Source organism: Peromyscus maniculatus, chromosome 3, assembly GCF_049852395.1.
Source record: "Peromyscus maniculatus bairdii isolate BWxNUB_F1_BW_parent chromosome 3, HU_Pman_BW_mat_3.1, whole genome shotgun sequence".
Taxonomy (NCBI): domain Eukaryota; kingdom Metazoa; phylum Chordata; class Mammalia; order Rodentia; family Cricetidae; genus Peromyscus; species Peromyscus maniculatus.
Window position 1 is genome coordinate 88,577,923 of NC_134854.1, and position 14,563 is coordinate 88,592,485.

A 14,563-nucleotide genomic window follows, 5' to 3' on the forward strand; every position below is an offset into this window, starting at 1 on the left:
CACCATCAGTGCAAATTAGTTGTCTGTAATAAAAGACATGTAGCATCTCTCATTCCTTACCTATGTCATCCAGATGGACTTGTAGTGGTGGTGAATCCTCCATGCCTAGGGCGTTGACAGCTTGGACCCATACCAAATACTTCCTTCCACCTTGCAATGAGTCAGTGGAAATGTTAACATGGCTTGAGGCAAGATACTGTTGCTCTTCTTCTGTCTCTAAACTATAAGAAAACGCAGTTATATTTATGTAGTTTACTTGTTCCAGAAACATTGAATGCTATCTTTTTCACCTGATTTCAGAACTCAACTTGTTACTAAATCATGAATCAAACTTCATTTTATCTTCTGAATTTTTAAAAACAAATTCAAGGGTGGCACAGGCCACGGTTTAGCTTTGGTGGGTACCAAATACTTTTCCCCCTGTAGACCTCCTCTATTGAAAAAATAAAAGTGGTTATATAGTTATGTGCAAAATATACATATAAACAAAATGCACACATATATTCATATGTTAATGTATTGTTGGTTTATTTGTATGCTTACATATATATTAATATTATTTATTAAAATTTTAAAGTTCTATTCTTTTCTCATTTAAAAAAATTAAGTATTTTCATGAACTCCTCTGTGTATTGTGGACACCAAGCACTGTGTTCACAGTACCTCACCAAGCACTGGGCTCACAGTACCCCCACCAGGCACTGGGCTCACAGTGCCCATTAATGACTAACTTGGCATTGTCCACAGCTTGACATGAATGAGCCACCACTGTGAAGGGGCAATGCAGAGGATCAGTGCTTTGGGCTTTTCAGCTGGACATTTATTTCGGCCACAATATTGGGTAAGGGGTGAGAGTGAAAGGAGGATCAGGATGGGGTGAGAGGCTGAAGCAGGGTGCGGAAGGGCAACTTTGCAGGGAGAAAAAAAACCAGCATATTGTAAAACAACTAAGTGAAATGATGATATGAGAGCTCAGCAAGTACATGGAAGGGAGCATGAAAGGGCAGGAAGTAGCTGGGAGTGGAGCAGGCCATGCTCAAAAGACCCTCTAAGGAGGAGCCAATAGGTTGGGATTTGCCATGTGAGGGGAAAGAGCATTTAGGATCGGCTGGGCAGTTTCAGAGGCATCATTATGAAGGTTAGACTTCTGGGAAATAAAAGTGGTGCAGGAGAAAGAACAATAGTCCAGGATCATCCAGAATTAAACTATTGTAAGTCTTAAGTGAGGGTCAATGAGGATGGCCATGACATATTTTGAAAATAGAACTATCTGACCATGATTGGGAGGTGGAGGCATGCAAATCTCATGTTCAAGGCCATTCCTGGATATACAGAGAGTTTTAGGCTAGCCTAGGCTACAAGGAGACTCTATCTCCAAAAATAACATAAGAAAGTAGATTGTACCAGGTAGTTGATTAAATGAGGAGAAGGAGTCATTTGCTGTGCAAGACAATGAAGAAGATGATGGTAGGAGTTAGGGACTAGGCAGAATAGAGAACCGTTAAACACCACTTGAATCACATCAATGTTTTTGCAACGTATGGCTGAGGATTTCCAGTCAGCCAGTTAATCCTGACAAATTCCACTTGCTTTGTGCTAAACTGTCAAATTTTATTAGCTAATATTGCCTTTGGACAGTAAACAGAAGAAGCAGACCAGAGTAGGAGCCTTCTAGGTCTCAAGAGATGAAGACATGTGTGTGTGTGTGTGTGTGTGTGTGTGTGTGGTATGTGGGTGTGTGTGTGAGAGAGAGAGAGAAAACAACCCGTGGGAGCCAGTTCTTCTTTTACCCTGTGGGTCAGTGTCAAACTCAGGTCATCAGGCTTGGTGGAGAGCATCTTTACCTGCTGAGCCACCTCATGGTCCTCTATTTTTAAATCTCTACTCTGAAATAGCCATTCAATGTTCTCTCTCTCTCTCTCTCTCTCTCTCTCTCTCTCTCTCTCTCTCTCTCTCTCTCTCTCTTTCTCTCTCTCTCTCTTTCTCCCTCCCTCCCTCCCTCTCTCTCTCTCTTTTTCTCTCTCATTTCAAATGTAGCCCCGACAGACTTGGAATTCATTATGTAGACCAGGCTGGCCTCAAACTCAGAGATCTCCTTGCCTCTGCCTCCCAAGTGCTGGGATTAAAGGGTTGCACCACTATGCCTGGCCTTTTTTTTTTTTTTTTTTTTTTTGAGACAGGGTTTCATGTAGCTCTAGCTGTCCTTTAAACTGCCTCTGTTGCTGAAGATGACCCAGTTTATTCAGAGTTGGGGCTTTGTGCATGCTAGAAAATCATTCCGTTAATTGAGTCACATTTCAGCCCCCAAATCCCTATTTTTAAGAAATGGAAATACTTCACAGATCTGCACATCACCATTCATTGGGAATGGGGTGCTGTGGGAGTCATCTGACCCTGTTTTTTGTACTGTTCCAATTATGATGTTTAAGCTGATGAGTTGAGGCAAGGACTGGCCTGATTTCTTTATCTAACACCATCAACTTTTTTTTCTTCTACAAGACTGCTTTCATGGGGTTGGTGAGGAAGAGAGAGCTTTAAGATTACTGCCATTTCATGCGTAGAGTTCCATTCTAGCTCCATGTATTACTACGTGACTCTCTAGCAACTCCCGAATTTCTGCAGCTTCCTAATACCTCGGCAAGAATCAGAACTTGATTCATGTGACTTATTCACAGAGACACAGATGTGAGGAACTAACTTTATGCTTTCATTAAAAAATGAGTTTATGAATTAAAACACCACAGAAATGTTCTGTCATACGAAGGCCACCTTAGCAGGTGATAAAGGGCTCTCTCAGGCTGACACATGACACAGGGGTAGAACCAAATAACATGTCCCTAGCAACTCGGGCTTTAAGCTTCAGTGTTTTCCCATATTGCCTCTTGCCTCCTTTCATAAGCTGTGAGGCTTAAGATAATTTACTTAACCCTAATATAATTCACTTGACTCCTCTGTGAAACAGGAAAGATAGCATCATTGTAATAACGAATGAAGGTAGATGCATGAGGAGAGAAAGCAAGGAGTAGGACTCATTAAATTATGACAAGTTAAAAGGCATTTGTAATGTCACTTTTATGAATGGAAATGAAATTAAAAAAATTAAGACAGGGTTGTTCTGTGTCTCAGGCTGGCCTCGAACTCTTTTATATATATATATATATATATATATATATATATATATATATATATATATATATATATATATTATTTTACAATACCATTCAGTTCTACATATCAGCCATGGGTTCCCCTATTCTCCCCCCTCCCACCCCCTCCCCTTACCCCCAGTCTACCCTCCATTCCCACCTCCTCCAGGACAAGTCCTCCCCCGAGGACTGCGATCAACCTGGTAGACTCAGTCCAGGGAGGTCCAGTCCCTTCCTCCCAGACTGAGCCAAGTGTCCCTGCATAAGTTCCAGGTTTCAAACAGCCAACTCATGCAATGAGCACAGGACTTGGTTGGCCTCGAACTCTTAATCCCCTTGCTTTGGCTTCCCAAGTGCTGGGGATTGCCAGTGTGTGTGCACTACCACACCTGCTTGATGTGTGTGTGTGTGTGTGTGTGTGTGTGTGTGTGTGTGTGTGTATACATACATATATCAAATTTGTATCTAAAGTTAAATTACGTCATTGTGTTTAGATAGTTATGTAGGTGCCTTATATTTTCTGAAATACGAGGGGTCATAAGTTTATCAACAGAGAACTTATGGGAAAATAGGCTAAACTGTGTTAAATAAGAATTCAAACGTGAAAACGAGAAACCTACAGCTATGCTTAGTGGTAAAGGTAAGTGCTAAGTGGGGCATCTTTGACTATTTTCCAGTTAGAGAAAACCACACACACACATTCTTAGTTGGTTTGTGGCTAGTTCTCTTACCGCACATATTGAGACCTCAAGTCTTGTAAGGAGAAATGCATGGGGTGCTAAGGATGTGACCCAAACAGCAAGAGAGTTGTCCTTTACAAGATGGGGCTTAGCAGTTAAAAATGCTGGTCTCCAAGACTGATACTCTGTTGGAAACAAGTTGGAAGAAGAGCCTGGTGCTTGATTTAGAAAAATGTTCCCTTTGGGCAGCCTTTTGGACATCTAAGAGGAACCACTGACCTCCAAATGTTTATGATCTTGGGTTTGTTGGTGTCTTTTTCCCCCTTTAACTTGTAGGGTTTAAGATGGGCCTGGAAGTCATAAAACAGGAAATAAATATTTGCTAAATTGGCTTGGCTGGCCCAGGGGACTGGACTAGGCCCTCTGGATACAGAAGACGGTTGTTTGGCTCAAACTATTTGGGTAACACCCAGGTAGGGGGATCAGGATCCATCCCTGGTGCATGGGCAGGCTTTTGGGAATCCAGTGCCTGTGGTGTGATGCCTTGCACAGGCTTGGTACAGTGGGAAGGGGCTTGGACCTGCCTAGGCTCAGTTTGCCGGGCTCTACTGACTCCCCATGGGAGACCTTGATTTGGGGGATGTGGGGATGTGTGGTGGCTTGGGAGGGAGAGATGGGAGGAGGGAGGAGGTGGGATCTGTGGGTGGTATGAAGAGCGAGTAGAAGATTTCTTAATAAAGAAAAAAAAAAACAAAAAAATGGCTTGGCTGGGACAGAGTAGAGGGCTATCACTGATCCATTTCTCTTCCTAAAACTTGTTGAAATTAAATATTTTTCATCTGTTTATTATTTATTTTGTGTACGTGTATACTCACAGGTACACATATGCTATTGTGGTCAGAGGTCAATTTTTAGATTCAGTTCTCTCCTTCTGACTTGTGGGTCTCAGGAATCAAACTGAGGTTGTCAGGCCTGAGGCAAGCATTTTTAACTGCTGAGCCATTTTGAGGGTCCCATTCACTCATTTCTATTCAACAACTATTAACAACCTGAAGACACTGTCAGACACTGCTGAGTTTCACAGATGGTCTATTTATAAGGGCCTGCTGAAGACAGCGGGCCAAGAGTAGTTAGACACTTAGTAACAGAGGCCAGTCTTTTCCTGGTACCACCCATTGATACACAGGAAAATAACAGAGTTCTGTCTAGTGGGAGCACCACTAGAGAGGAGAAGAGCCATTGCAGCCATAGACTCAGTTCTGCTGGACAAGGTCCACGCAACACTGGAAGACCTCCGATTCCCCTGTCCTGCCATTGAAGGATTTCTACTTTCCTGTGGAACAAGCAGGTGGCCATGGCGGCAGGCTTCACAGTGTGTGTGATTTTACTGGAACACAGAAGCACAAGAGTTGAAAGTGAAACTTTGCCTATGCCAACCTCTTGCTGTTTGGCTAAATGGAAATACCCTAAGAAGCCAGGATCTTCACAGGTTTTTTTTTTTTTTTTTTTTTTTTTTTTTTTTTTTTTTTGTTTGTTTCTTTTGCCTGCTGCATGCTTTCCACCTTCAATGCCCACAGCATTCAGTAGAACTCAGCTTTTTCTTGGAGGGAAAAGGCCTTTTGGGCAGTTTATTAGAGAAATGGGCTTTTCTTTCTCTAGCTTATTTCAGCTCCTTTTGTTTGTCTGTGCTTACTGGCAAGTGTGCTTTGAATTTGCTAGAAGAAAAACATCTATTTGTATGATATTTTTTTCAAATGCTTTATGTCATCTCTAAAGAATTTAGTGTTGTTATTTTTTATTTTTAATGATGTGTGTGTGTGTATGCATGTGGGTATGTGAGTGTTATGTGTGTGCATAGGGGTATGTGAGTGTATGTGTGTACATGTGGGTATGTGAGTGTATGTGTGTACATGTGGGGGTATGTGAATGTGTGTGTGTGTGTATGTGAGTATGTGAATGTGTGTGTACAGAGTGTGTATGTGTGCATGGAGGTATGTGAGTGTATGTGTGTACATGTGGGTATGTGAGTGCATGTGTGTACATGTGGGGGTATGTGAATGTGTGTGTGTGTGTGTGTGTGTGTGTGTGTATGTGTGTATGTGAGTATGTGAATGTGTGTGTACAGAGTGTGTATGTGTGCATGGAGGTATGTGAGTGTATGTGTGTACATGTGGGTATGTGAGTGTATGTGTGTACATGTGGGGGTATGTGAATGTGTGTGTGTGTGTGTGTGTGTGTATGTGTGTATGTGAGTATGTGAATGTGTGTGTACAGAGTGTGTATGTGTGCATGGAGGTATGTGAGTGTATATGTACATGGGAGTATATGAGTGAAGGTCCCATAGAGGCCAAAGGGTTAGATCACGTAGCACTGGAGTTCGTTACTAGCCATCTGACATGGGTGCTGGGAACCAAACTTGGGTCTTCTGGAAGAGAAGTAAATGCTCTTAACTCTAAACCATCTTTCCAGTCTCACTGCGCCTTCTTTAAAATTCAGTAAAATTACATTGATCTGTACTCCATCAATTTGAAATACAGATTGGTTTTGCCAGAGTTTAACTATAGTTTACTTCCCTTATCCAAAGTGCTCAGGACCAGAAATGTTGGATTTTAGATTTTTTTTTCAGATTTTGGAATATCGCTTATACATAATGATATATTTATGTTCAATAGCTATAAAGTTAATCTTTCATATTAGAACACATCGAGCATCATTTTCTAGACTTGTCCAAAATTATTTGAAAATAAAATTGTATACAGTACTCTGTAAATGATTGTTGATGTGTTTATTAATCTTTCTTCTCCTGTATGAATCAGGCTTGGTGTAAGGCAAATCACATAAGCCTAGGAAGACAGTTTTGAGTGCACCATAATATTCTAATCCCTTTTGCTATAGTCTGATCAGTGTCCCTCCAGACTCACATGCTGAGACCTAGCTTCTCTCTTGAGCAATGGGTCAGTTTCATATGTAAGATTCAGACTCTAGTGCAAGAGTCTTAAGGGATTGAGCTGTTAGATGGTGATGATGTAATGAGGGTTCCACCCTCAAGGATGATGTCAATGCCTTATGAAGGAATGGAGTTGTTTTTCCTCCTCTCATCTGAGTACATACAGAAGACACTGCTTATGAGGAATGGTCCAGTGGCAGACACCAAATCTACTAGCACTTTGATCTTGAACTTCCCGATCTCTGGTCTATATGAAATGAATTTCTATTTCTTACCAATTAGCCGGTCACTGACATTCAGTTACAGTAACATGAATGGGCTAAGATATCTCTTGTTTCATCGTTGCTTTAATAATTGTCTCCATTCCACAGGAGCTTGAGAGCCAGCCATCCAGCAAGGCTAACAACCTCTCAGGACATATAGTGGCAATAGTGTTGGATGGCAGTCATAAGGCTGCTCTGTAATGCCTTCTGCCAGATTGCCAGCTGGATAGAGTAGGCAGATGCATCGCATTTTTCTGCCCAGAGCTGTGGAGGAGGAGTCCATGGGAGGATATCTTTTTTTCCTTTCCACTTTTCCTGTCTTTAATTCCCATTCAAGTTAGAGTTGTATTACCTAAAGAACTAAAACTTGAAGGTCACAATTAATCGTTAATACTTCCCCTGAACTTACTGCTAAGGACCTGGCACCATCATGTGAGTTGAAAGCCAGAACCACTCATTTCATTGGAACAAGCATGCACTGGGGGCCCATTTTAAAGATGAAGAATGGGAATTTTGAGGGACTAAGTACATTATCCTAAATCCTCAAAGGAGAATAGGACTGAGATTTAGGTCACAGTTTAAAATGGGCTCTTTAACTCCTGCTACCAGTTACTACCAAGAGAGAAGAATGAGTTGGTCATAGAGTTTGTTGTCCCATGAAGCAGAGAACAGCAGTGACCCAGGAGTGGTTTTAAGTTCCCTAACAAGCGTAGGTGTCTCTAGGTCGTGGTCTCTGTTGGATCTGCAGTAGAATATGCATCTGATAGTGCCATAGAACCTACCTCTTCACGTGCACCACATACTTGGTATCTATGTAGGTGGGCTTCCCAGTGTTCCAGGTGCACATCATGTTGTCTGAGTATTCGTAGATGACACATGTCACTTGGCTGGGGGCATCTGGTGGATCTGCAACAAAATGAATCACTAAGAGTTGCTCTTGATAAAGTAGGTAGTTTATAAATCATCAGTTTCATAGGGAAACTGGGCCACTTGGCACTGAGTACCCAAGGGCTCCTCATTCCACTACTACTACCTTGTACCCAGTTTGTCACCAAGCATTGCCCCTTCCCGCACTATGCTGTCCTGTGGGCTCTACTCCTTTGGGATACTAACAAGGTCGGAATCCTCCCATTCACATAAAGCAAGTCCCCCGCCCCCAATTCTCCAATCCTATCTCCTCTCAGCTACCACTCTACCTTTCTTAATTTTTAATCAAGTCATTAAAAAATTATTCTTATACATATTTTTGTGTGAATGTATGTGTGTACAGTGTGTGTGTGTGTGTGTGTGTGTGTGTGTGTGTGGTTTGTGTACACTTATGTGTGTGAGAATTCTGGCACAAGTGGAAGACAGAGGCCACACTGGATGTCTTCCTTCATTACTTTTCATATTATTTTCTAAATATGTATTTTATTGTAAATTACACATGTCTGACTATGTGGGAATTTGGCATGTAAGTGCAGATGCCTCTGGGGAGACAGAAGAGGGCATTGAATTCCCTGGAGCTGGAGTTACAGGCAGTTGTAAATAGCCCTATGTGGGTTTTGGGAACTGAATTTGGGACTTCTACAAGTAGAGTATGTGCTCTTAACCCCTGAACCACCTCTGTAGCCTTTCTTGCCCTTTTTCTGTTCTTGTTGCTATTAGTTTGTTTGTTTGTTTTGAGGTAAGATCTCTCACTGATCCTGAAGCTCACTGATTGGGTAAACTGGCAGGCCAGCAAGCCCTAGAGATTCTCCTGTCTTTGCCTCCTCAGTACTGGGATTACAGGCAGCCATCATCATGCCAGGCTTTCATGTGGATACTGGAGATCTAACCTCAGGTCTTCATGCTTTCATGGCAAGCATTTTACCAATGGAGCCATCTCCTCAGCTCCTCTGGTCTCTCAGGATTAGTTTGCACGGTTCTGCTGAAGCCACAGTTGTTAAGGTCACAGGAACTTTCTGTCTGGAAAACTCCTTCCTGTCCCATCAGAATTCCATCAGTATCACAGAACTTGACCTCTGCAGCGGCTGACCTTTCCCCTTCAAGCCTTTGTTCTCAGGCTCTGTGAGAGATTCTTCAGCTTTCCCCTATTGGTCCAGAAGACTCTTTCCTCCGATGGAGTGTGTATTTTACTTTCCCCCTTGAAAGTTTGCTGTTCCCATGCGATTCAGCAGTAAGGGGAAGGAAACTTCCAACCATGTTACAATATGCATGACCCCTGAGGACACTGTACAGAATAAGCCAGACACAAAAGACTTGCATGGTTCCTCTTAGAAAAGGTATATAGAATAGTCAAATTCACAAAACCAAAGGTAGAATGACAGTGGTGGCCTGTTGTGCAGGTAGGCAGTGTGTGGAAGACCAGGATGAGAGCTGTTATTCAATAGACAGTTTCCTTTGACAAGAAGAGTCCTAGAAAGAGAGTGCTGGAAGGAGATAAGCAAATGCAGCAACCGCCACTGAAGCAAACCCTTACAATTGGCGAAAATAAGTAGGTTATACTATGTAGATTTTACCATTGCCACATCAAAAAGGTTTTTTTTTTTTTTAAGCTTTGGTATTCATAGAACTATTTCAAGATGTGCTCTCTCTCCCACATCCCTGACCACACCCCTACCCACCCACCCCGGCCCTGCTTGTCCTCCTCATAGCCTCATTTTTTTAAAAATTTTGTTTTGCCTGCTAGCATTTTTTCCTATGAGAAGCAACACTATCCCCAGTCTCCTCAGCTCCATTCTCCACCCAAGTCTAGCCCAGGGATGTCAGTAACTAGGTCATGTGCACAAGGGTGCCCTTGAGCTAAGCTGACTAATCAGAGAATTTCTCTTGGGAATGAGCTCATGACTCAGAATGAATCAATAAGAATTCTCTAAGGGTCTCCCTCTCTCCTTCTCCCTCTTCTCTCCCCCTCTCCCTATCCCCACTCTCTTCCCTGCTGCTCTCTCCCTCCGTTTCTCTCTATGCAATACATGAGCTGAGCTGCTTGTGACATTCCTGTCACAGTGAACAGTCCTTTTAGTGGTGCTCGATTTGAGGGTGAATCCAGCCTAAGACAAAGAGTTTTGATGACAGTCTTGGACCCTCAGGGTCTTTGAGGCCCATGTAACCCCAGAAGCCATCGAATGACATCCAGATGTCCAATTATGTTGTTCAACAATAAGCCACCAGGACTGATGTTTTCAAACAAGCATGGGGATACTGAGTGCTTGCTGTATCTCAACATTTCCAGGGCATTTCTCTTGGTTTTCTCCTCCAGATAAACTCCTGCCTGAGATGACTATGCTGAGAATTACAAGACAAATGGAAGAAATTGTGGTGGATGCTGGGAGGGGAGAATTATGAAGAGTAAAGCTTGGGCCAGTCCGCAGACAATCATGGATTCATGGATCTCTGCTTCTGCTGATGAACTGTCGGCTACTGATGGTTAGGGGTGAACATTATCTTCAGTTATGCACCCGAGAGTGAGCCCACAAGGCACGACAGATGGTTTCAAAGCATGGTCACACAGATGGCCCCAGTTAAAATCAGTAGATCACAAAACAAAAGGACATGAATATGGGGAAAAGACCTGTGAGGAGGAGGGTGTTGACAGGGATGGAGAGTAGACAAAAGACAGTGAGGTTAAGAGCCATCAGAATATGTGTGTGTGTGTGTGTGTGTGTATGAAATTGTCAAAGAGCAAATTTAATTAATATGAAAAGGACACAGACAGTTTGGTATCTGCAAATTGTCTACCAAGAATATTACATGTTATTTCGAGAGGCAAATGGATCCCTGTGAGTTCAAGGCCAGCCTGGTCAACATAGTGAGTCCCAGGTCAGCCATAGTGAGACACAGTGAGCTAAACAGTGAGACCATTTTCTTAAATGAAACAAAACAAAACAAAAAACCTCAAAAAGTTATTTAGAGCTATCAAATTGGCAAAGATTTAAAAAAATGGTATTATAAATTATAAAATGTTAAAATGGATTTATGGAAATTCTGTAACACATTTCCGGCATGGGTACAAATTTGGATAACCTCTGAGGTTTACCCTTTGTGTATAATAACAGGGAAAGGCGAGAACAGGGCTGGCAGGATCCCTCCGTGTGAAAACGTGCTTGTTGCTCAAACTGACAATTGGGGTTTGATCCCCAAGACCCATATGGTGGAGAGAATGGATTCCTTGGGTTGTCCTCTGACCTCCATATGCGTGCCATGCCATATGCATAGGCACATAAATACACATACATGTGCTCACGTGCACGCAGAATAAATAAAACATATAATTAAAAAAGTTTCTAGTGAGAACAATACCATGCAACCCAGCAGTTTTACAGGTAGGAGTGTATTCTTAGTGAAATATCCACACACATATGAAAATAACTTGCCAATAGTATGTAACTATCCTTCAAAGTAGTGTTAATAATAATGAAAAACATGGAATCCCCCTCAAAACACAAGGCTGAGCAAGCTATGATATACTCTTAAAACACACCTTAAAACAATGTTGTTGGCAATGCTTTAAGGACTTAGAAGTTGTTAGAAATATATTACTGAGTAGTGACTCTATGATAAAGTGATTAAAAAGTATGTTACAAAGAAGTATATTGCAGCAGTTTCCATAGAGGGAAAAAGAAAGGGAAATGCTGAAACTTCAAAGACACATTTCCAATTGTTAAGATGGGATTATGTCATGGGCAGAATGATGGACTCGTGTGCTTAATAGGCATTTCTATTTTTGCTCATCAAAAGCTTTTTAACTGTGTATGTTGAATGTAATCAGTTTTACTATTAAAAGCTGTGTTCTTGGCTATAGAGATGCCCAGTGGTTGAGAGTGTTTGTTGGGTTCAGAGAGAGAGAGAGACTCTGCCTCAAAGAAAAAAGAAGGAGAGTGAGAGAGGAAAATACCCAGTGACCTCTTCTAGCCTCCCTACCTTCACACGCATATGTACATGCATTCTCACACAGAAACCCATACAAACAACTCAATCTTCTTTTTAAAAGCTATTTTCAAACAGCAATGATGACATGAAAGTGCTTTGTAAGAGTTTGGTGAGTGGTAGCGTTAGGTTCCAACGAGAAACGTGGGCTCCCACAAGGTGAAAGAAATCTTGAAGTTTCATTTGAACTTGAAAGAGGTAAGCATGGCAACAGTACCTTACATCATTCTGTACTCTGGGTTGTGAGAGCTTGTGGATTATAACAGTGGGATTATGTCATGGGTAGAATGATGAGCTCGTGGGCTTGGTAGGGGTTTTTCTATTTTTGCTACTTTTTTTTCCTGTGGTTTTAGACAGAAAGCCCTGTAATTTGACAATTACAGAAGACACATGTCAACTTTCTGGACTTTGTTTCACACTATTTTCCATGAAGCAAATGGTCAGGACTGCAAATGGATGGTTGGCAACAACTTCGGAAAAGACAAAAGTGACAACTCTGTCACATGGCTAAGTGAGCAATGTATGTTAGTGGGAAGCCGAATAAGGAGCTAGAGAGTAAAGTCCCAAGAGGAACATCCCAGTGTTAGATTCACTGCTAGGCTATAGCTATCCAAGAACAAAACTGGCTGTCCACTTCTTGAGAATATCCAGAGTACACAGAGGATTAAGATTTTGTTCTCTCACACCCATCCCACCCTTCTACCCTTATTGGATGCTCTCTGATCATTTACCAGGAGATTTACTAATTCAGTCTAACCAGAGATCCTTTGCCACTGAGATCTTCTGAAGCGGCAGGGTCTGTGGTTCTCTTTACTTTGTATTTCTAGTACTTAGCACATTTTTGGGTACATTTGTAAAACAATCACTGAAGTTTATCCCATGAATTGAATGGCGAATTCAAAAGATGATAATGAGAAGAATTAAGATGGAGAGAGGCGTGAAGTTTCAGGTGGAGATCACTAAGTCACTGCAGGAAGGTGCAGGTTAGGCTATCCACACAAGGAGCAACACTGAAAATATTCAGGGTTTTGAGTGTCTAACAATTCTTTCATAATCGTAAGTGTAGGCCAAAGACTGAAAATATGTAAGAAAAAAATGCTTAAAATTTTAAGTAAATGGTTAAGTGGAAACATCACCAACATGGTTTATTTAATTTGACACTTTTCAATGACCCCTATTTGAACAAATTTCCCATCATGTGTTCTCAATCAGAGAAAGAATCTAAGAAGCATTTAAGATTATGGATTATAGTGGAAACTGTGATAGTGATGTTTCAGGAATCACTCATTAGAAAGACTTTGAAATACCTGTATAGTTTCAGGGAAAACACTGACCCACTTTCCTTCTACCTTCCATGATGTGTCAAAATGCCTGCAACCACTCCATTCAAAACAGTGATGCCTACTTGACATCGTAAAGCTTACAGAACAAATATCTTGTATCAAAGTGGCCCAGTGAAAGCAGTGTGCTTTCTAGAGCACCACAAAACCCTCAAGTCCCCCCTTTTGGCCTAGTTAATAGGAAGTAAGTTTGCTGAGAACTCAGCCCCAAAGCTCATTCAAATTGAACCCAGGGGGTTGAGTAAATTCTTGCCTGGCAGTTGGGTTTTCACACTCATAACCCAAGGTTTCTATGAGGAATTACACCTCAAAAATTAATGAATGGAAAGAGTGATGGTACAGGATGAGAGCTTCTCTTAGGCTGTCCTAGAGGGGGAGCGGAGCATCCTCTGACTTGGTTCTGGGCTTTGGACAGAAACCCCTCAACCATACTAAGAGTATGAGTCACCTGCACTCTGGTACACACAGGGAAGGGTTGTTAAGTAAAATTTGTAAGAACATGTTTGCTGTTGTTTTGGATGAAGGTCCTTCACTAGGAAAATAAACTAACTATTCAAACCAAAATGAAGGGGCCTGTGCTCAGCACCAAATTGGAGTTTAAGATCAAGTTTGCTTGAAAACAGGAGGCTCAACAACATCCTGTATTAATGGTTCATTCTCCCAGACCCAGCATAAGGCAGACCCATTCTGCTTTAACTAAAAGTAACATGGTGGTAACTGTTTTGATTTCTTGTTCCATCTTATAAAACCACCTGCTCTGATCTCCATCACCACATCTGTCTGTTTAGAGAATGAGGTGCTCTTTGAATCAGGAATTGTAAGTAAGATACAGAACTGAAACCCAAAGCTGCTGGATTTTTTTTTTTTAATAGAAGTGATACTTATTTTGGATTTTTCCCCCTCTCACTTAAACCAACAACTCACCTTTCCCAGAAACTATGGAGATTTCTCATTTTCCCTCTGAAGAAATTGCATATCACTCTCCACTCTTACATCAATCCCCAAAAGAGAAACAGCAGAACACTGACATATTGAGAGGGTGATTTTTTTTTTCCTGAGATTATGGACAAGCTAATAAGATTTCATACTTCTGATGAGCTGTCTGTTTATGGTTTGATTTTTCACAATGCAGGCACATTCTACTGTTTAATGCATTGATTCAAGGCACATGTAGCAAGTTTATTATTAAAGTCTAAAACTTAGTTCTTCAACTCTCCTCCACCTCATCCTATAGCTATCTCATTTGAAAGACATGCATGCTTGGTCAGCTGCCTGGAGT

At 41.6% G+C, this 14,563-nt stretch overlaps 1 protein-coding gene across 1 annotated transcript in view; it reads right to left on the reverse strand.

The window, feature by feature from the left end:
* Il23r (interleukin 23 receptor) overlaps positions 1-14,563 on the reverse strand; it is a 63,484-nt gene that overhangs the window by 42,033 nt on the left and 6,888 nt on the right. The window contains exons 4-5 of the mRNA XM_042274659.2: positions 7,819-7,942; positions 61-221 (exon numbers count right to left, since the gene is read on the reverse strand). Coding sequence (XP_042130593.2) covers positions 61-221; positions 7,819-7,942 — 285 coding nt within the window. The remainder of the gene's footprint in view (positions 1-60; positions 222-7,818; positions 7,943-14,563) is intronic.